The sequence below is a fragment of the Xenopus tropicalis genome, chromosome 8 (genome assembly GCF_000004195.4).
Source record: "Xenopus tropicalis strain Nigerian chromosome 8, UCB_Xtro_10.0, whole genome shotgun sequence".
In the NCBI taxonomy this organism is placed as follows: Eukaryota; Metazoa; Chordata; class Amphibia; order Anura; family Pipidae; genus Xenopus; species Xenopus tropicalis.
The window spans coordinates 131,698,525-131,722,773 of NC_030684.2; the positions used below are offsets into that span (position 1 = coordinate 131,698,525).

The 24,249-nt window shown below is 43.1% G+C and overlaps 1 protein-coding gene across 1 annotated transcript in view; it reads left to right on the plus strand.

The window, feature by feature from the left end:
- ntrk1 (neurotrophic receptor tyrosine kinase 1) overlaps positions 1–8,515 on the plus strand; it is a 78,282-nt gene extending 69,767 nt beyond the window's left edge. Inside the window, exons 16-17 of the mRNA XM_002938989.5 lie at positions 361–519; positions 4,872–8,515. Coding sequence (XP_002939035.2) covers positions 361–519; positions 4,872–5,057 — 345 coding nt within the window. The 3' untranslated portion in view covers positions 5,058–8,515. The remainder of the gene's footprint in view (positions 1–360; positions 520–4,871) is intronic.
- Positions 8,516–24,249: the final 15,734 nt, after the last annotated feature.

The window sequence follows — 24,249 nt, forward strand, 5'->3', positions numbered from 1 at the left end:
CTATTAAAGAACTATAGGGGTATGTTTACTAAGAATGGAGATAAATATCACCGGTGATGTTGCCTGTAGCAACCAATTAGGTCTTTGCATTGATTTCTAACTTGTAGATGACTGTTCAAACCTTATTGCTGATTGGTTGCTATGGGCAACATCACCGGAGATATTTATCTCCAATCTTAGTAAACAAGCCCCAGTGTGCCCAGTTATAGCAATTTAAGAATAACAATAATTAATTCTAGTCTCATGATCTGTTCTATGATAGGCAGGGTCACCGACCCTAGCAACCAGGGAGAGCTCCTATTTGTGTTTCTGTACATGGTTGTTAAATGGTCTAACAATACGATGCCAATCTCGCTGCAGGTCGGGGGACGCACCATGCTGCCCATTCGATGGATGCCACCCGAGAGCATTCTGTATAGGAAATTCACCACGGAGAGTGATATCTGGAGCTTTGGGGTGGTGCTGTGGGAAATATTCACCTACGGGAAGCAGCCTTGGTACCAGCTGTCTAATACAGAGGTGAGTCGACTGTTTCATCCATTGTATAAAGGCAAAAGCTTCATTTACTGATACAGGAAGGATGTTCTGATGGTTGTCGGATCAGTGCTATCTGAAATAGGCCAAAGACCAATGCACTTTACTGCTCATAGGGACTTTCAATATACCAGCAAGCTGTTTTGTATGAGTATAATAATGATATTGCCTCGGGGAGACCTCAGATGGGATTCCCTGAACACTAAGTTGACTACAGTTTATAGGCCAGAATGATGAAGAAGGAATGGCTCCCTTGGGTTTCCACTCTTCGGCTATAATGGGAGACTGTGAGAGCTTTAAAGGGATATTATAACATAAATAGAGGCTAGCTTTAAGCTATTTATCTTAAATAGACAGTAAGTTATGATCTCATGGTTTTTTATGTGCTAAACATTCCCTTTCATCATAGAGAATGAGAGTATAGATCATTATGTGCACAGAACATTCTTTCCCAGCTGTTATCTTGTTTCCTGTAGTGAATTATTTGCTAATTTATTATCGGATGTTGCCATGTTGCTTGTTTTGCTATAGGTGTGCCCTATAGACAGCAGTATCTAAAGGAAATATAGCCAAAAGGGAAAGTTGTGCTCAGTAAGGTTTAAATCATTAAGAATGAATTCAATAAGGCTGTGACCACAAAATTCATACAGACGACAACAAGAGCCCCTCTGCACTCACCCATTATCAATATATATAGGGCATTAAGCCATTCTGTGCATTAAGCTACCAAGCAATGCCCTCCCCTTTAAGCAAAACAGGGATTGTTTGTCCATATATTGCAATATATTCAAGCTGGCCAACTGTGTCACAGTCACCCCTTCTGGCCAGTCCTACACTCACTCATCCCCAGTCTGGCCAGTCCTACACTCACTCACCCCCGGTCTGGCCTGTCCTACACTCACTCACCCCCGGTCTGGTCTGTCCTACACTCACTCACCCCCGGTCTGGCCTGTCCTACACTCACTCACCCCCGGTCTGGCCTGTCCTACACTCACTCACCCCCGGTCTGGCCAGCCCTACACTCACTCACCCCCGGTCTGGCCAGCCCTACACTCACTCACCCCCGGTCTGGTCTGTCCTACACTCACTCACCCCCGGTCTGGCCAGTCCTACACTCACTCACCCCCGGTCTGGCCTGTCCTATACTCACTCACCCCCAGTCTGTCCTGTCCTACACTCACTCACCCCCGGTCTGGCCTGTCCTACACTCACTCACCCCCGGTCTGGCCAGTCCTACACTCACTCACCCCCGGTCTGGCCTGTCCTACACTCACTCGCCCCCGGTCTGGCCGGTCCTACACTCACTCACCCCCGGTCTGGCCCGTCCTACCCTCACTCACCCCCAGTCTGGCCCATCCTACACTCACTCACCCCCGGTCTGGCCAGTCCTACACTCACTTACCCCCGGTCTGGCCTGTCCTACACTCACTCATCCCCGGTCTGGCCAGTCCTACACTCACTCACCCCCGGTCTGGCCTGTCCTACACTCACTCACCCCCGGTCTGGCCTGTCCTACACTCACTCACCCCCGATCTGGCCTGTCCTACACTCACTCACCCCCGGTCTGGCCTGTCCTACACTCACTCACCCCCGGTCTGGCCTGTCCTACACTCACTCACCCCCGGTCTGGCCCGTCCTACACTCACTCACCCCCGATCTGGCCTGTCCTACACTCACTCACCCCCGGTCTGGCCCGTCCTACACTCACTCACCCCCGGTCTGGCCTGTCCTACACTCACTCACCCCCGGTCTGGCCTGTCCTACACTCACTCACCCCCAGTCTGGCCCATCCTACACTCACTCACCCCCGGTCTGGCCAGTCCTACACTCACTCACCCCCGGTCTGGCCAGTCCTACACTCACTTACCCCCAGTCTGGCCAGTCCTACACTCACTCACCCCCGGTCTGGCCAGTCCTACACTCACTCACCCCCGGTCTGGCTAGTCCTACACTCACTTTTATCTGATTAATTAAGAATTCTACCGCTTCAATATATAGTTGTCACAGGGACTAAGTTTTACCTGTAACTTTCTTGCTTTCAAGGTTAAAACCCCCAAATGGTTGCCCCTTTATTGGCCCATTGGGATCACCTGACAGTAGCTGGGAAGGGTGGGGGCTACAATATGGAGCTGGCCACTGCTCCTGTATAAACTATAGCAAACAGAGGGAAAGTTGTGTTGCAGCCCCATTGCACCCCCACCAAATGGTTTAAAATTAAATGGTGAGCACAACTTTCCCTTGTTTGATATAATTTACACAGGCAATGGCCAGCTCCATGCTGTAGCTCCCTCCCTTCCCAGCTACAGTCAGGTGATCCCAGTGGTGGCCAATAAAAAGCCAACCATTTGGGAGTTTTTAACCTTAAAAGCAAGTATACAAGGAAATACAATTTTGTACATACAGCAATCAAATATTTAATTGCCTATTTGTTGAAAATATTTAGAAAAAACTCCCTATTCTTATATAAATTTTATATATACCCCAAGGGCAGGTAAATAACCAGTAATTGGCAGTGCTTATTCCATTGAAGCAATATTCCCATCACAGTTCCACTGACCAGATTTCCATATTTTGGGAAACTAACGGACCGGACTAACAAGACCTACCGTATCTCCATGGGCCCAACCTTCATTATAAGAAATTCACATACTTACATTTGTATTATAACATGGTAAAAACATTCACGTTTATCCCCCAAACATACCTCCCATTCACTCCCTAACCATTCCGAGTGTCTCCTATGCCCAGAAAGCTATTTCAATAAATAAATAAAATTCAATTTCAATGTTTTTTTTTTTCCAATGCGTGAAAGAGATAATCCAATTTCTGGCTGCCCTATGGGCCTTGTAACCGACCTTCTCAGGAACTAGAGAGGCTAATGAACTCGAGAGACACCCAGATAAGTGGATTTTTTCCCTCGTGGAGAAGCGTCGGGTTACTCTGAGCCGGGGGCCCCTAGGCAGGGAGTTAGGGGAAATTTGCCAACACAACATTATTTATTTTTGACAACTAATTGACAACTAATTTTATTTACAGATACTTGTGACTCTTAAGTAGCAGAGAGCTGAAATGAAAAACCCATTTCTAGCCGTGATGAGAGTATGTGATACGCTGATAGCACAGAGGCACAATATACAGGGACTGGACATGCAAACATGCACAAATACACACCGGCTCCTCTTATATAATCTAATTCCGTCTTGTGCAATCTAGGGAAAGTGCATTCTATTCCAGAGAGAGGCACCAAATCCAAAGCAAATCCATAAGGCTAAGATTAAGGATAATGCCAAATTGTGCACAGATATTACATTGCTTGTTCTTGCAGAATAAAGATAGTGAAAAGGAGGTTGGAAAGATAGACATGTCCACTATACTGAGGTTCTTGCTCAAAAAATATATATTTGCCTATTAATCAGGTTCAAGTTGCATCTAACATTTTCTAAACACTGTTAGAACCTTGACATTAACACCACGTTCAGGATGGTTGTAGCTTCAGAGTTCCTCAGAGTCCATAGGTGCAGTTTCACACCATCATTAGTGAGTAGCAAATCAAATGGCGAAAAATTCGCGAAATGGCCTGCGACTATTCTTTTGACGCCCACGACTATTTATTTTGATGCGCGACTATTCTTTTGACGCCCGCGACTATTCATTTTGACGCGCGACTATTCTTTTGACGCCCGCGACTATTCATTTTGACGCGCGACTATTCTTTTGACGCCCGCAACTATTCTTTTGACCCCCGCGACTATTTATTTTGACCCCCACGACTATTTATTTTGATGCGCAACTATTTATTTTGACGTGTGACTATTTTTTTGACCCCCGCGACTATTTATTTTGACGTGCAACTATTCTTTTGATCCCCGCAACTATTTATTTTGATGCACGACTATTCTTTTGATCCCCGCGACTATTTATTTTGATGCACGACTATTCTTTTGACGCCCGCGACTATTTATTTTGACGTGCGACTATTCTTTTGATCCCTGCAACTATTTATTTTGATGCACGACTATTCTTTTGATCCCCGCGACTATTTATTTTGATGCACGACTATTCTTTTGATCCCCGCGACTATTTATTTTGATGCACGACTATTCTTTTGATCCCTGCAACTATTTATTTTGACGCACGACTATTCTTTTGACGCCCGCGACTATTTATTTTGACGTGCGACTATTCTTTTGACCCCCGCGACTATTTATTTTGGTTGAAACAGCCAATTGCTAATTAAAACATATAACAGTTTAGGATATACTGTTTACTGTTCTTGCTGAGGCTTCATGGTCAGTTGTTCATATCTACCTAATCATCACATTCATTTGTCTTTGAAGGCCATCGAATGCATCACCCAAGGACGCCAACTAGAAAGACCTAGGACCTGCCCTACAGAAGTCTACAATATAATGCAAGGGTGTTGGCAGAGGGAACCACAGCAGAGGCTGAATATTAAAGAGATCCACAACAAGCTTCAAGCCCTTGTGAAAGCCCCACCAGTATACTTAGACATCCTGGAGTAAACGGACGAATCGGAGAGAGGTCTTCTGCTGAGTTCAACTTTCAGAAAGGGACCAAGTTCTTCCAAAGAAAACAAAAAAGACTCCTCAGTCCCAAATATCAACTGTATGTATACACCACATGGCTTTGTCAGTATATAGGATGCATACGCTTCTAAGGGAGTATGTGTCTGAACTTCACATCTCCATAAGTCACCATGAAATGGGACAAGAAATCTGTGAGAATTGTTGAGGATCAAAAATGGAGTTCGGTAAAGAAGATGAGAAGAAAACTGTGGCAACAGTCAGTGACTTGAGGACTTCTTCCAGCAGTTTAATGTCCATAAGAATTTTAGGGGAAAAGAGCAATGAATGAAGTGAAGATAGATATGCTGGCACAGAATTTAAAGCATGACTTTAGATTGTAGAAACTGAAGTGGCCAAGATTTTCCACTCAAATATTGACTCTTTCACCAATATGCCTTCTCCTCCCTACCATGAAAACAAAGTATTTTCCTTCTGTAGAGGCTGAGATACACGAAGAGTCCATCAACTCATGAAAATGTGTTATTTCTGTGATAGAAAATCATTACTATTGGCAAATGCCTCTCTTAATTATTGTCAAAGTAACAGATCTGCTTCTACACTTGGCTGAAACTAGGACTGGACGGAAGGTTCCAGTGGAACGGTCTAGAGTTTAACGGAACTTTAGCAGAGCAGCTTCTGTCAGAATTGTAGGACTAAACACAGCATGTTGTCTAATACGAATACCAGACCTCTAACGGGATGCCATTCATCCTCTCTTATAGCTTTGCAAGATGGAACCTTTTTTTTTCCGCACTCATCTCTCCAATCTGGTTCTAGAGAACCATAGAAAGTTTGTTTTGAATTCCTTCTCGGTATAAAAATGCATTGTTTATGTCTGTAGTTCTCAGACACCCTATGTATATGCTGTACTATAGGCCAAACGTGACTTTATTTATAACTGGCTGAGGCTTGTGTGAGAAGTTAGTCCTTCCCGTAAAAGAAAGAAATCGTGAACAAATATGGCAGAGAGAACTTGGGGAGGGTTTGGGTCTATTTAATGAAATAAAAGAGGGAATCTTTACAACATTGTGTGTTCTTGAAGCATAAAGATTCATAGCAACAAGAGCAAAAAAACATAGTGTTAGTATCTACTGCTTAAACAGATGGTGTCTACAAGGGTCCTAAAGTAGGACTCTCCGGAGCAGTTACTGGTGTTCATGTCTACAGACTTCAAATAAAGATATAAGACTTAGAGCTGGAAGGTAGTTCATATCCACTAAAACTAAAATAATATGTAGATAAGATATAGCTGTTCATTCCAACGGAGAAACACAGAATGATAGACCAAGGGTTACATTTTAGCTTTCAGTTCCACAGAGAAACTTTCTGCTAAATATGTTCCATAATGGTTGGCTCCCTAAAGGTTGAGATGTGGGGTGAATGCACATAGTGCCAGGATATTCTTGGAATGATAGTGGGTTGACGGTGTTTTTTATATATACGGTATCTGTAATCTTGTTATGAACTAGGAGAAGGCCTGGGCAAATATGGGTAAGAAAGTGTAGTATAAATGCAAAGACTTAAGGTGCCCATACACGTGAAGATCCGCTCACTTGGCGAGGTCACAAAGCGAGCGGATCTTAATCCGATATCCACACCAATGGGTGGGCGATATTGGGGAACATGTAGGCTAAATCATAATGGCAGCAATGGGGCAGTCGGTTCGGGGAACTCATCAACAAGCCGATGCGGTCTCCGATCCGACTTAGTCTTTTAACCTGCCCGATCGATATCTAGCCAATTTCAGGCCAGATATTGGTTGGGCTTGCCCCTCGTTCCTGCCCCTACACGGGCCGATAAGCTGCCAAGGGACCCATATCGGCAGCTACAATCGGCCTGTGTATGGCCACCTTAACACATTACTGACATTAAGTAATAGTATTCCTAATCTACAGCAATGCCAGAACAGTCCTAACAAAGCACGCACAACGCCAGTGTTTCTTTTCCCTGCTATATCATTTAGACTTACTGTACTTTTGGTTCCACTAAGCTCTTTCCACATACAAAGCAGTTGTTTTAATATCCTCTTACTCTGCTGGTTCCATTCACTTGTGGTTTTTAAAAGCAGTAACCACTTTGTTATTGGATTGAATGCAAGTGGAGCTTAACCGTGCTGTAAATGGCATAGCAACAAGGCTGATATGGATAGGGTGACATTAATTACTAAACACTTTCTATCCACCACATCTCAAACAATTTTGGTTCTGGTGGATTTACTATTGAACCTGTCTATCCCTAAACGCTATCCGTTTTCTTCTCATCCACTCAAAATAGATATAATGAGATTTGAAAATATACATTTGATGGTATCGATAGCCAATTTGTGGCCTCAAAAGAATAAATATTGAGCAGCAGATAGAAAAAAAGAAATGCAAGTTGCATTATTATTATTGAAGTCTCAGTTGCTTTCTCCATTTGGCTGTCCGTATACTGTAGCCCTGATCAAGAACTGGGATCAGAAATTGTACAAAATATTCAAGTTTATATATCACGAGCCTTGGGTTTGGGTTTGTCTGAGAAAAAAACTCTTCTCTCCCATTTTCTATTTTTCTAACCTCCCTTCTACATCCTGGAGGGTATAGTGGCCTTGGTTGGCCAAATGGTTTGGTGGACAGGAGAACCTGGAAGTTCTCCTTGTACCCTGAAGAGTCAATCTGACCCTGACCTATCCATGCTCTAAAGATAATGTTAAAAAAGGACAGAGGTGCCAAAACGTAAGCTACTGTAGTAACATTTTATACATTAGTGTATGTTTTACCTGTTCATTTTTTGTCCCACCTTTGTTCAACACCATGTCCAATAGGAGCAATCAGATTACACAGCAACAAGGCAAATAATCCGATTACAAGGCAACATATGACTTCTGTAACAAAGGGCAAAAGGCCTAAAATGTTATTGAGAAAAGCTCCAACACGTATAATGCAGAGCAGAAGGTCTGTCCTTCCAAGGTTAAGTGAGATGGTCTTCAAACAGCGAAGGTCCTTTGCAAAATGGTCTTGGAAGATGAGAACCATTATTTGATTGAAACAGATATCCGGAACAGACCACCATACTGGAGGTATCTCCATGCTTAACCCCACTTCTCATCCCAGTATTATCATATAATCACAGCTGAATCATCAGAGTGTGAGCTCTAACCAGTTTTATCACTGCGTCCATTCACTCCTAGCACTTACCTTTTGCATTGATGTTGTATATGACTATTTATCAACATGTATCTCATTTTGTAAAGTGGCCGAAAGGCTGTCAGAATAAAGGACACTACAAAGTACTGGAAAAGCAGTCGTTGTTTGAGTGGAAGTAGATCGGTGCAGACGTCAAGAGACATTCGCTATCGCTAATATTCAGTGTTTACATGCAAAATCACATTGTTCATCCAATAAATATTTACTACACAAATTATTAACTGGAATGTAGTGTTTGATGTTTAACAAGTCAAAAAAATCCTCTCTCTCTGAGATATTAGCAGTTTTACTGCCTATATTATTACAATATTTCCATAGAGGGAAAATAAATTGGAGATTGGGACATTAAAGTGCTTTGTGACACACAAGAATTGGACTTTGCAGTCAGAATCGGACTATAAGAAGGCTATGGAATAAGAATGCAGATAAGGGCAATGGCACAGTCTACGATTCTCTGCGGGTGATTAACAGCACTATGGGTGGGGTTGGAATCAGTTTCCATCTTAGAATTACAGTAAGTACCAGGAATTTGGGACAATCGCATGTCAAATGATCGGAAATGCTGACTGCCAGCAGCATAACTATAGAGATGGCAGACCCGTGGTCAGGGGGTGGCCCGGGGGGGGGGGGCAGAAGGGACCCCTCGCCAGCTGCTCTCATATTGGTGGGTGTCCATATTTATTGCTATGCGGCACTGCTGACATTAGAGGGCGCCCTATATAGCGGGCCAGAGAGTATCCTAGGCACCATGGTTGAGACAAGCTGGTAGCTTTACATCCTGTTATATAAACCCTACAACCAAATCCCTCTGTGCGTGGTGACGAGAATCAACCTTTTGTATCACTGTGTGATCCTTACTAACAGTGAGTAACCTGCCCTTATGCTCCTCTATCATGGCCCTTTGTACCGGATGCATTTTTCCACCATTTGATTCTGGTACTGAACCTAATTCTGCTGGGCCAAAGGTTAATAAATTGAATATAAGTATTTGAAAAATATCTGATTGCTATGGATGCCACTAATGCTGATAGAAAGAATCCTTTACTACTGCATTGAGCTGGAGAAAACGTCTACGATACCTATGACATATTACAGGCCAGACAGTACCCTAGGCACTACGAGCACTACAGCTGGAGCAGAGCTGGCAGCTGTACATCTTGTTAAATAAACAGGAGCAATTCCAAGTATTTTATTGCCCTCCTAAATGGCTATGAATCATCCTGAGAAACTGAAAGAGGACAGAGCAGGAACAGGTCTGAATGGACAGAAACAGGACTAGGCAGAGCAGGATGGAATAGGTGTAGGATGGGATAGATTGGAGCAAGGCAGAGTGGTGTAGAACAGGACAGACTGGTTACAGAATGAAAGAATACTATGGTAAAAGCTAGGACAGGCTAGGATACTCAGGTCTAGTAGAGTACGTACAGTAGGTCTACAAGAAGTAAATCTAGAACAACTGGAATTGCTGAGTAATCATTGAAGACATTTCACTACTCATCCGAGCAGCTTCTTCAGTTCAACTGTCTGGTATGGGAAGTCCTCGGCATATAAACTCTTCCAATCACAATGGTGCGACGTAACTATTCAGAGATATAGATATATGGAATTTAGATATATCATGACTTGGATGAATGAAAACCTTCACAGACATCAGGAAAGGTAGGGTTCTCAAGACCTGATAAGAGTGTGTTGTGCTATGGACAGGCCACAGTGTTCAGGTTAAACAAGAGTGGTGAGATCTAGAATATCAGCCTTGGTGCTCTTGTTAGGAAGTGAGGAAATGGGGTTTATACAGGAAAATGTGATTGGCTGGAGCTAAATGGTTAATTAGACTGCTGTGAAACACACATTGGAGAAGGCAAGGGATTCCTTCCTGACCCACACGGTTAGGTTAAGGCACCCAGAAACTAGAAAGACCCTGACTCAGAGACTAGCAGAGCCTTATGTCATATCCATCTTTAGAATGTGTGCCATATTTACATTACCATTGCAGGAGCTATAGAAGCACATCACTGAACAGTGTTAAACCGGCTTCATGTAAACAGTATCCCAGTGTGTCACTGGAGGGTTCATGAAACTCGAGATACATCGGTACAACTCAGGGCTTATCTAATATGTCATTTCAACTCAAATCAAGGCCAGTCCTAATGGTATAAAGCAATGCTGTCATAGCAGGGAAATCTGGGAAAGTATATTATGTACAATAAGAGATCACATTCACTAATAATGTTTAACTCAGAAGGGAACACAGTAGTTAGTAGGGCAGTTATACGAGTGAGTAATGGAAATGGATAGGGTATATAAATATTTTAGAGGCTGGAGGCTGACCGTGGAAATGTAAGGTTTGGTGCAGAAGTGTTGGAGGAGGCTATGAGTAAGGGGAATTATAGGTGAGGGCAGTAGAAGGGCAGTGATGTTACTTCATCTATCCCAGGCGTTCTCAACCTGCGGGTAGGGTTCCCTTTGTGGGTCGAACGAACCTTTCACAGGGGTTGTCTAAGACCATCGGAAAACACATATTTCCGATGGTCTTAGGAATAATTTTATGGTTGGGGGTCACCACAACATGAGGAACTGTATTAAAGGGTCGAGGCATTAGGAAGGGTGAGAACCACTGCTCTATCCTGAAAGAATCATTTAGGAATCCCCCATCAGGCTTGGGCAGTATCTTCCAGGCAAGACTCCAGTTCCCATGATGCCATGCAAGTATTATAATTAACAACCCTGCAAAGAATCATGCAACACATTGTGGGAATTGGAGTAATGACCAAGGGACAGCTTGCTCCTGCTTCAATGTGAGGACTTGAAAGACAAGCAGAAGAACGACTAGAAATGGCCGGACAAATACTAACTGGAATTAAAATTACATTACCACATAACTAAAATCGTTGAAAAATGTGAATGAATGTAAATTCCCCACCACAGGAACAATGGATCTGTCTATGAAACATGAATCAGTTAATATTTATCAGAAAGGACATGTACTGCCCCATCTAGATGTTGTTCTGCTATTAGTGAGACCCTGGATGGACCTGAAGCCCCAGAAGGTAAGTTTACGGGGTGTGTTATAAGTCATACAGGAGAGGTACTTATTGAGATAATGCCTGAACACTGCCACAGCACCTTTGCACTTGGTCGTCTGAGCTGCACAGTTGCAATATAACAACCTTATGCTAAGGAACCCTAGAGAGATTTCAGCTCTTGAAGGCCACAATCAAAATGTTCATCCAATGAATTCTTATACCCCTAAAAGGACAATAATAGCCATTTATAATATACCCCCCCCCCCACACCAAATAGAGATACTTTCTCTCTGAGGGCCTCCCCACATCATCACTGCTTTACAGGAATTTCTTGTGGCTGACCAGGACCAGCCCATGCTGTCTCCATCATGCCCCACTGTTGACTTCCTACATCCGTTACCTTGAAGCGCGGCCCAGAAAAGTCACCCATAATTATTTATTATATCTATTTCTGCTGGAAGAAAGAGGGAGGTGACCCAGGACAAGCAGGTGGCTTTAGATGACAAGTTCTGTGCCATAAAGGTAATATTGGAAAGGATAAACAAAGAAGAAAAGTTGAGCAGACCAATGTGAGAAGGTGCCCTCTGCAGCGCCGGTTGGTTCCCTCTCGTGCCACTGTCTCGCCAGACTGGTAGAAGGAGACACGCCAGCCCCCTGCGCTACATTAATATCTTCACAATGAGAGCAGATCTGTCATGATTACCTGTAGGACACAAAGTGCCCCAGGGAGAGAGGCTATGTCGCCGGCAGAGACCGCACAGGAGCAGATGGCCTTGGCCCATCATCTTACATCATGCGCTTTAATGACTGTCACTAGGATTTAGTGGGGAATGAAAGTTAAATCTCGCTAGGAGCTCATAAAGAAGCTAAAGGAAAGCTCCTAGGTACGGCGCGCTGGTCACAATGCAGAATAAGATCCTTCTCTCCCCCGGCCATTATGTCAGAAGCTCTTACAGTCAGCTGAGGGATATGAGAACTCAACATTGTATAGATGGGCGAAATCTTCCAAATTTAGCACAAGGCTTTGATTAACCTTCATTTATATTTATATATCAACAGGCACGCCATAACAATTTATTTGTAAATGTAATTTATATTGAAAGTAATACAAATCTGCCTTTTGCTGTTCTCTTCCTCAGTGGCCCTGACTATATGTCCCAATGAAACATCACTGCAGTAATAGCTTTCACCCTGAGGAGACTCCAGTTCCCACAATGCCTTGCATTTTTCTTTTTACAGGCCTGTTCATCACAAAACATGGTACAGGTATAGGACCCATTATCCAGACCGGGACCAAGGGTATTCCGGATAAGGGGTCTTTCTGTAATTTGGATCTCCATACCTTAAAGGAACAGTAACACCAAAAAATGAAAGTGTATAAAAGTAATTCCAATATAATATACTGCTGCCCTGCACTGGTACAGCTGGGGTGTTTGCCTCAGAAACACTACTATGGTTTATATAAATAAGCTGCTGTGTAGCCATGGAGGCAGCCATTCAAAGGAGAAAAGGCACAGGCACATAGCAGATAACAGATAAAACACTATTGTATTCTACAGAGCTTATCTGTTATCTGCTATGTAACCTGTGCCTTTTCTCCTTTTTTCCAGCTTGAATGGCTGCCCCCAGGGCTACACAGCAGCTTATTATATAAACTATATAAATAGAGTTACTGTAGCAAACACACAACTTGTACCAGTGCAGGGCAACAGTACATTATATTTCTTTTACTTTAAAACTCTTTAATTTTTTGGTGTTACTGTTCCTTTAAGTCTACTAAAAAATTAATAAAACATTATTTAAACCCAATAGGATTGTTTTGGCTCCAATAAGGGGTAATTATATCTTAGTTGGGATCAAGTACAGGTACTGTTTTATTATTACAGAGAAAAGGGAATCATTTAACCATGAAATAAACCCAATAGGGCTGTTCTGCCCCCAATAAGGGGTAATTATATCTTAGTTGGGATCAAGTACAGATACTGTTTTATTATTACAGAGAAAAGGGAATCATTTAACCATGAAATAAACCCAATAGGGCTGTTCTGCCCCCAATAAGGGGTAATTATATCTTAGTTGGGATCAAGTACAGGTACTGTTTTATTATTACAGAGAAAAGGGAATCATTTAACCATGAAATAAACCCAATAGGGCTGTTCTGCCCCCAATAAGGGGTAATTATATCTTAGTTGGGATCAAGTACAGGTACTGTTTTATTATTACAGAGAAAAGGGAATCATTTAACCATTAAATAAACCCAATAGGGCTGTTCTGCCCCAATAAGGGGTAATTATATCTTAGTTGGGATCAAGTACAGGTACTGTTTTATTATTACAGAGAAAAGGGAATCATTTAACCATGAAATAAACCCAATAGGGCTGTTCTGCCCCCAATAAGGGGTAATTATATCTTAGTTGGGATCAAGTACAGGTACTGTTTTATTATTACAGAGAAAAGGGAATCATTTAACCATTAAATAAACCCAATAGGGCTGTTCTGCCCCAATAAGGGGTAATTATATCTTAGTTGGGATCAAGTACAGGTTCTGTTTTATTATTACAGAGAAAAAGGAAATCAGTTTTAAAATTCTGAATTATTTGATTAAAATGGAGTCTATTGGAGACAGGCTTTCCGTTATTCAGAGCTTTCTGGATAATGGGTTTCCGAATAAGGGATCCCATACCTGTATCGTGAGATTTGACGTCTTGCCTTGAGGGGCATGTTTCAATAGAATATAGAGTTCAGACCAGCATTGCATAGAATAGCAAGCAGACAGATACCAATTTCAATGGCAATTGCAGTCATTATATTCGGGAAACTTAATTATTGTTACTGACCAATTCAGAAAAATACAGACTAACTGGCAATTTTTGAATGCCTGGAGGATGCCAGCTTCCCCAATGGACTAAAGGGAAGAAAGGAGGACCCAGGAGGAGACTAAAACACATGAAAGTCCACCAGAAGATAGAAAGGACTCCCAAAAGCCAAGTAAGATGGATGCTGCCCTTGCTGAGCTTAGCCAATTGTTACGGAGGATTTAGATCCCCTTTGAACAATACAACCCTGTCTGCTTTATCACTTTCTCCCTTGAGCTTTAGTTAAAGTGCCTGCATGTTACGCTGAATTTACCCTGATTTTACTTCCCAAGCAGTCCCAACCCAAGCACCCCCCCACCCCCCCAGTGTAGCATATGGAAATTTTGATGGGTTCCATTAAAAACTGTTTCCATTTGGAGAAAAAAAATAACAAGTACTTAAGACCATATCACATGGTGCAAGTGGTGCCCGGGAACATCAATAGCAATGTGGAAAAATCCTTAACCTGTGTTTGCTCTGATCAATAAGTCTGGAAGGGTTAAACCCTCCTTTTTTTTTATTTGATATTCTGTTGGAAAATATATATATATATACATTGCCCACGTTTTCAGGAATTACAATCAATTTGTATAATAATCAACCTTCTGCAACGTGTTTTTATGGACTCGTAAATCTGTAATCCGTTTGTGCAGCAATATAGCGATCGGTTGGGTTAATGTGCCCTCTACTGACAATAAAAAAGAATATTAGAAGTCAGGCGTGAGTTAGGTGACCATTAAAATCAGTGCTTTCCCAGGGTCATGGGGGTCCACAAGGAAGCCTAAACACTGGACCCACTAGCCACTTTTAACTATTCATTCAGCTTCTCTCCTCTATTCCGTGTTCTATTTGCCTTTTGCATCTTTTTTTTGGCTACACCCTAAAACCCTTTGTCCCTTCTCTCCTCATTCCTTATCTCCTCTTGTTTACTTTCTCCTAAAAGCCCCCTTTTCCCCCTCCTGACCTGTCCAAATGGCGGACCAAATCAGGCTGGTCTTTCAGTTCAGCCCTCATGCCAGCAATAAGATTACAAGAGGACCAGCTAGTTGCTCAACATATCAGCAAAGGTGAAGTTCAGCATCAAGTGTAGATAGTGACCCACAAGCAGCCCAGTCTGACATCTTGCTCTGATGAGGTTGAGATGAAAAGCTGGTGGGGTAGATACCGGCAAGTGGCTGAGTCAAGCAAGGAACACTGACATCTATCTCTTCTGAGGTTAAGATAGGAAGCTGGTAGAGTAGAGGGATGCCAGGAAGGGTCCAAGTCAAGCTAAGGAACACTTACTCTTCTGAGGCTGAGATAGGAAGCTGGTAGAGTAGAGGGATGCTGGTGAGATTTGAGTCAAGCAAGGAACATCTTCTGAGGTTGAGATAGGAAGCTGGTAGAGTAGAGGAATGTCCCTGAGGTATAAGTCAAGCAAGGTACACTGACATCTTGCTCTACTGAGGCTGAGATAGGAAGCTGGTAGTGTAGAGGGATGCCAGCAAGGGTCTGAGTCAAGCTAAGGTACACTGACATCTTGCTCTTCTGAGGTTGAGATAGGAAGCTGGTAGAGTAGAGGGATGCTGGTGAGATTTGAGTCAAGCAAAGTACAGTGATATCTTGCTCTTCTGAGGTTGAGATAGGAAGCTGGTAGAGTAGAGGGATGCCAATAAGATTTGTGTCAAGCAAGGTACACTGACATCTTGCTCTACTGAGGTTGAGATGGGAAGCTGGTAGAGTAGAAGGTACCGAGTAGTAGAAAAGTTATGGTCAGATGGCTCCAAAGCTCGTGGTAGGCTTCACATATTCAACACTATCAAACATGGCAAAGACCAGGGAAGGTGGCACTAAACAGAAGTCAGGTTCAGGAGAAGCAATCAGGACAAGTACATCAGGCTTCAATGAGGAGACCTGATAACCAAACACTGTTCCCAAGACCTAGGGACGAAAAGGTGAAGGCTCAACATCAAGATGAACATTAAGTGACATTGTTGGTAAACACATACATGTGGAAATGCACAGGACAAACGATGTGCTGGTAAGTTCTCTTATTATTATCAATATCCAGAGTGGTCCCCAACTCACCTTCCTTCCTGCCCCTAAAACTCCCCTCCCTTATTATTAGTTCTGAACATTGTTTCAGTGACTATTGTACTGTGAAATTGATACAAGGCATCATTGTAAAAGCCTAGGTTCTCAACCTTCTAAAGGGAAATAAATAACACCCAAAATATTGAAGCTGCTATTCTCCCAGCGGACACAGAAACAGCCTATGTGTAAAACGCTGAGTAATACGGGACTCACGGAATTGTATAAATAATCAGCACACACTCGAAACTGAGAGTATTGTCAATGTGTCTCTTTCTGGTAAAAGACTGTATAAATAAGTAATGTTATGTTATTGTTAAATGGATGTTCTAGAATACTATGGAGCTGCCCTGGACATGCATTATGAATCCCAAACACGTTTTAAAGCAGAAAATAAAGTCTATGGATGAGACTGGGAAACTGGTAACAGAAAGGGGGGAATAATATTTCACTGCGCAGATGCATTACAGGAGCAGCATAACCAACAGGAACATTTGTAACTCACCCAAAAATGTATTATATACTAATGTCATTAAACTATTTCCACATATCTCATATATGTCATATTCCACAGATGTATGTGCCGATGATCATACAAACATGTATGGGTATGGGTTTATTTAATGGTTAAATGATTCCCTTTTCTCTGTAATAATAAAACAGTACCTGTACTTGATCCCAACTAAGATATAATTACCCCTTATTGGGGCAGAACAGCCCTATTGGGTTTATTTAATGGTTAAATGATTCCCTTTTCTCTGTAATAATAAAACAGTACCTGTACTTGATCCCAACTAAGATATAATTACCCCTTATTGGGGCAGAACAGCCCTATTGGGTTTATTTCATGGTTAAATGATTCCCTTTTCTCTGTAATAATAAAACAGTACCTGTACTTGATCCCAACTAAGATATAATTACCCCTTATTGGGGCAGAACAGCCCTATTGGGTTTATTTCATGGTTAAATGATTCCCTTTTCTCTGTAATAATAAAACAGTACCTGTACTTGATCCCAACTAAGATATAATTACCCCTTATTGGGGCAGAACAGCCCTATTGGGTTTATTTCATGGTTAAATGATTCCCTTTTCTCTGTAATAATAAAACAGTACCTGTACTTGATCCCAACTAAGATATAATTACCCCTTATTGGTGCAGAACAGCCCTATTGGGTTTATTTCATGGTTAAATCATCACCTGATGTGCTTCTTACTACCAGGTTGGTTCTAACATGATGAATTCTCCAGTTTGCTCCTTGAGGAGCCCGGTTCTGCACCATAAATTCTCTAATATGCACCTTGCCTACAGGTTGGTTCTAGCCCAACAATTTCTCTAATGTGCTCCTTTCCTAGAGAACTTGTAACAATACCATTTTACAGCACCTTTCCAATATGGAATACAAATAAAATCTAGCCGAGCATTCACAGCCGTAACCCTTCCCTTTAAATATTGCATTTGCTCTTCAGTCATATTTCTCTCTCTCTGATTTTAAAGTGTAACTGTAAATCTACGTCTGACTTTATCTCATGTAAAATTCATTTATTGGCAATAACAATATCTATTTAAAAGGGACATAAATGCTTGGCATGCTAGCAAGGCCGGGGGGATGTTGGACCCATGGAATTAACTTTAATCCTATTTAACAACTGAGCTGGCGATACGTCTGTTAATGAAACATTAGAGAAGCCAAAGAGACATTCCCAGAATCCTTCAGTCTACCTGTATCTCTGTATGGGCCCAGGTGGTTGGACAAAAGATTATATACACTCGGCATTACTATGGGAAGAGCAAGGGACTGTCACTGTAGAACTGGCAGAAATACAAACGCAAACTGCCAGCTCCACTCCCAGCAGCACTTGGGACAATATCGTGAAGTTAATACACATTATATTGAATGAATGACTGAAAGTGAGCTGTGAGCTGTTCCCTACCAGGTTCAGCCCAATGCCCTCAGCCCATAACCCATTGGTCCCATCCTCTCCTTGTCTTGCAATGGGATCGGAATAACAGGAGGAGTTTAATCATAGGAACAAGACAGGCAGAATCTATAAGCCAAGATGGGGAATGTCTTACATGTATCTGTAAATACTTACAGCATAATGCAAATGGTAACTTACAAGATAATGTTAAACTCAAACTTGTTTAATTAGAATTAACCCAAAGGTCAATAATCTGTAACCTTGTTATGGGCTAAGGGGGCCCAGCCTGAAGGCCAGTTAGGGGGGGATTTGGGGTGAGTACTTATTTGTGCCCTGGGTACCCCTGGAACTATAGCAGGGTGACTGTTACCCCAATGTTTCTATATATCTGTAACCTTGTTATGGGCTAAGGGGGCCCAGCCTGAAGGCCAGTTAGGGGGGGATTTGGGGTGAGTGCTTATTTGTGCCCTGGGTACCCCTGGAACTATAGCAGGGTGACTGTTACCCCAATGTTTCTATATATCTGTAACCTTGTTATGGGCTAAGGGGGCCCAGCCTGAAGGCCAGTTAGGGGGGGATTTGGGGTGAGTGCTTATTTGTGCCCTGGGTACCCCTGGAATTGTAGCAGAGAGAGCATTATTTTTCTCTGTATGTAAACTCATAAGCTAAAGAAATCAATGTATGACCTCAACCCAGAAGGTATAAATATATAATACACCTCTGTTGTTCTATTGCCTTTGTTGCTACATTATTGGTATGGGTGAATGGTTCATTATATTAATACATGGTTCATGTAATGCAATTGTATATACTATATATATATATATATGCCCTAGTGAATGAATGAACTTATGGGCATAATTGTTCTGTTTCCCCAATATTCAGGGGGCCCTGTTAATCCGCAGACACCTCACCAATAACAACTGGATAGTCAGCCCCATTATTATTATTATTCCGGCTCTCATACTGCTCACCCTTATCTGTTCCCTCCCCTCACTCTTCTGACCAATCAATACCCAGCTGGATTTATAGGCATTAATATTGTTCTGTCTCTGTAAATGGAGTGCATTATCCCTGACCACAATGAACTTAGGGCGTCTAAGGCTGATGATGGGACACGGTGAAGGAAAAGAAATAAAGACTTCTCCTCTGTCTGCAGTGCTACTCATCATAATTTAGCAACAGCAAAGTCTTGACTTGGGTCCCAACAGAGTTGTAATAGGGAAAAAAGATACCTTTACTTACATATGTATCTATGTGCATGCTCAGTGCAATCCATACAGTATTTAATCATCTAACGATGCATCCCTAGTCTTTGTTCTCTGCTGTAAAGAAGCAGCGGGACTAATACAGGGGGGGATACTGTAGCTGGAGACCTCCGGGAGCTGGTACAAAGATGTAGACTCCCATTACCACCAGTTACGTGTTGCTATGCCAGGGGACACGAGCATAAGGCCTTTAGAGTGTGTAGGCAACTTTACGATAGGAGCTTAACAGAGACTTCAGTAGCTCTTCCTGTGCTAGGAAATTTCTCCCCCAATGGGGAGTTAAAGACATTTCAGCTCCACTTCATCAGGATATTACCCTGCCCCATCCCTTCCCCATACAGGAACATGAACCCAGTGTTTTTGTTCCCCTTTTGTTGTTAAAGATTTATTGATGTCTGGTTAGGGAGGCATCAGGGCTAGAGTAAAGGTGCCCATCCACGGGCCGATATTGGTCCCTTAGACCGATTTGGCAGCTAATCGACCTGTGTAGGGGCACTAACAACGGGCCTGCCCGACCGATATCTGGCCTGAAATTGGAAAAAATTTAGTCGGATCAGGGCCCGCATCGGCTCATTGATGCGGTCCCCAATCCAACTTCGCCTATACCTGTCGTTCTAATTCGATCATTTGGCCCCAGGGACAAACGACCGAATTAGCCTGGATTCGATCCCCCATAGGTAGGGGATATCGGGAGAAGATCCGCTCGCTTGGCGACATCGCCAAGCGAGCGGATCTAAAGTTGTATGGCCACCTTAACAGTCCAGTCACCAGTTAGCTGTAATTTGCTCCAGAATTAAACCCACCCCCTTAATAAAAGCATAGAAAATGCCTCTGAGTATCTTCAGAAAATGGCAGTGACAGGTAAAGCAGGGTGTGTGATTGGGGGCATAGTTATAGATGTAACAGGCATGGTTAGGGCATGGTCAAGATGCAACCAGAACATAAAACCTCTGGGTTGGCATCTGGTGAGGAAGAAGGTCTCTTTGAGTCCTAGGTAGTAATAGATATTAGAAATGTCAAGTTTCTTGGAGTGTATCATAGGTGGGGCATGGCCAAGATGGATCCATAGCATAAAACCTTTGGGTTGCTCTTGTGAGGAATGAGATCTTCTCTTGCCCTGGGGAATAATAGATACTAGAGATGTCAAGTTCTTGAAGCCTAACATGGGGGATTTTGTGGCCCTGTAAGCAAGGCTTAATTGATACTCCTGGGGTACTCCCTAGTAGGGGACATTAGACCTAGATATCTTTGGCCACTGGATGGAGGAAAGTGGCAGTACACGGAAACCCAAAGCAGAAGGACTTAGTAAAGAATCACCCTTAGGTAGAAGAGCACCTCAGCGGAAGTCAGGCACAGGGACCCTGTGAAGGTGAAATATTTTATTAGTATATAGTTATTAACCAACTGGTTAGGTGATTTCAGTAACCCCTGAGGCCTGCCCATGGGATATGTCTAGAATGGAGAAGGTTCTAGGTTGTATAATCTACATTAGTGGTGGAGAAGCTGTTTAGCTGGACACACCAACATCTTACATTGAATGTTTAAGAAACCCACACAACCCAACAAGCTCCAGGGGAATCAGGCTGTTGAGGGGCATGTTTAGGCATGTAGGGCTCCTATTTGTCCTAGAGGTGCTATAGGAGAATAATCAGTCACCATGGGTGATGCTACTTCTGAGTTATAATGAGTTATAGTGGTCTTGGTTATAGGTTGTTGATGGGTCATATTACAAAATGGCTGACTATATATTGCTACTTTCCAAGGATTATAAAATGCCAAAACCCAAAAATGATTACAATAATACACAATAATGTTATACCTATACCCAAACAAAGCTAATTTGTATTCTTATTTGTGCTTGGAGGGGGGGGTTCTCGTTTACAACTTTTATTACACTTCCCCCTAAGTGTTAAGTCGAAACAAATCCAAAGCCGTAAAGCGACTTCAAGGTTCTGGGCAACTACAGCAAATGATGAAGGATTGGGAAAGGCCTCTCTCGCAGAGCTGAGAGACATCTAATTGCAGCCCTCTGTCTCCTGAACAGCATTCTAAACCCTGTACATTATAGAGAGATCGTTTAGCGCCTCGCTAGCCCATTTATATGGCGGGCAACCCTCGGCGGGACCATTTCACAAATGCTTTGGGGGTGAGTTTGCTTCCGATGCCAGCGTGCTCCGAAGCCGTCCATCCTGGACGCTGTCCGAGAAATCAATTCTCTTTAAGAACTCCTAATGTGCTCCTATATTATTCTTATTTATTATGAAAGGACAAAGCCATTGGGTGGGGGGGGGCATAGAACACTCTTCATAGCCGAGTACTACCTGCTCTATAAATCAGTCATTTCCTAGGACTGGACACCAGCCATTTATTTTGCCTTTAGTGCGTCTGTACCCCTCTATTTTCATGTATTGCTGCCACTCGCCATAGGTCTTATTATTATGAAGTCAAAGGTTATTTATCTAAACTGGCAGCACAAGGAAGAGGGTGAACCTTAAGGGCAATTAGGCTGAGATTTTGGGCATATTTACTTCTCTGAACTACAGCAGGCTGGCCAGAATTTGTCTACATTTACACCTTGGCACACAGTATAGGACTAGGGGACATTTGGTGCACTGGGAAACCCAAGTAAGGGGACCACCACTCTGGCCTGACCCCGCCCTCCCCAACTAAGGTCCATCACTCCCTATGAGTACTGGTGCCAGCACAATGCATTCCGGCCCCTAGTGCTCCACCGCTGCACCACTCAGCCTGACAGTGTGCTCAGGCAGGTAGGGCCCAACTGGACTGGGGCCCATTAGGTTTTCTCCCGCTCCACCGGCAGACCAGTCCAGCCCTGTTGGCACAGGATCATTGTGCTTGCTTTCCTACACACTGGCAATGACACTAATTTGAACAAAGGTATCCCTCAGGTACTGCTGGACTGGGTTGGGGTACAGTTTTAGGGGGAGATGAAATAAAAGTCGGTAGAGACTTTTATTCCATTTCCCCATAAATATCTACTATTGAGGATCTGCTTTGGTAGGGATGCTGTCACGTGGCTACTGCAGTGACTTTGTGGCTGGACAAACACCTGATTGGTTGAGGCATCTTTTTACATTGGTTCTACAGCCAAGGGATTTTGCTTTGTGTATCCTTGTATAACTATATAGAATGCAACCTTACCAACAGGCTAAAGCAGCCAACATAAATTGTTAGCCAAGGCTAAAAGGTGCCAGTGCTGGCTGAGGTTTTGCTATAAACTCAATAGAAGGCAGAACAAGTTCTTCCAATGACTTTGTAGAAGAGCGACACAAGACCTGCCCATAGATATGCTTAGTCCATGGGAGTAAAACACTAGAAGTTCTACCAGAACCTTGCCAATGATGGCTTACTTACTTGGGTACTCTCAGGGTTCCTCTCAGTGCACAACCTACGTTGCTCTTCAGGCCTTCACCCAGTGGGGGTGATGCACTTCAGGTTCTGCCAGCACCATCCCAATGATGGCTTACTCGCTTGGGTACTGTGAAGGGTCCTCTCAGTGGACAACAAAAGTCACTCCTCTGGGCAAGCCCAGCTGCATTATATACCTGAAGTTCTTCCAGTACCCTCCCAATGATTGCTTAGGAATTCTTAGTGGTCCTGTCAGCGGACAATAAAGTTTGCTCTTCTGGACTAAGCTCAGTTGCATTTCTCAGTTGCATTGCTTAGGAACTCTTAGTGGTCCTCTTAGTAGACATTAAAGTTTGCTCCTCTAGGCTAAGCCCAGCTGCATTTATACCTGAAGTTCTCCCAGTACCCTCCCAGTAATTGCTTAGGAACTCTTAGTGGCCCTCTTAGTAGACATTAAAGTTCGCTCCTCTAGGCTAAGCCCAGCTGCATTTATACCTGAAGTTCTCCCAGTACCCTCCCAATGATTGCTTAGGAACTCTTAGTGGCCCTCTTAGTAGACATTAAAGTTCGCTCCTCTAGGCTAAGCCCAGCTGCATTTATACCTGAAGTTCTCCCAGTACCCTCCCAATGATTGCTTAGGAACTCTTAGTGGTCCTCTTAGTAGACATTAAAGTTTGCTCCTCTAGGCTAAGCCCAGCTGCATTTATACCTGAAGTTCTCCCAGTACCCTTCCGATGATTGCTTAGGAACTCTTAGTGGTCCTCTCAGTGGACAATAAAATGTGCTCTTCTGGACTAAGCACAGCTGGATTTATACCTGAAGTTCTCCCAGTACCCTCCCAATGATTGCTTAGGAACTCTTAGTGGTCCTCTTAGTGGACATTAAAGTACGCTCCTCTAGGCTAAGCCCAGCTGCATTTATACCTGAAGTTCTCCCAGTACCCTCCCAATGATTGCTTGGGAACTCTTAGTGGTCTTCTTAGTAGACATTAAAGTTTGCTCCTCTGGACTAAGCTCAGTTGCGCTTTAGACCTGAAGTTCTCCCAGTACCCTCCCAATGATTGCTTAGGCACTCTTAGTGGCCCTCTCAACGGACAATAAAATTTGCTCTTCTGGACTAAGCTCAGTTGCATTATATACCTGAAGTTCTCCCAGTACCCTCTCAATAATTGCTTAGGAAATCTTAGTCATCCTTTTGTTCCTCTAGGCTAAGCCCAACTGCATTTATACCTGAAGTTCTCCCAGTACCTTCCCAATGATTGCTTAGGAACTCTTAGTGGCCCTCTCAGTTGACAATTCATCCTTTGCAATGAGCAGCATCTCTCAGTCAGCTCAGAGGCTCCCTAGTCCCTAGATTGCTCCACAGTTTAGATCAGTTGCATTTTATACCTGAAGTTCTCCCAGCATCCTCCCAATGATTGCTTAGGCACTTCTAGTGG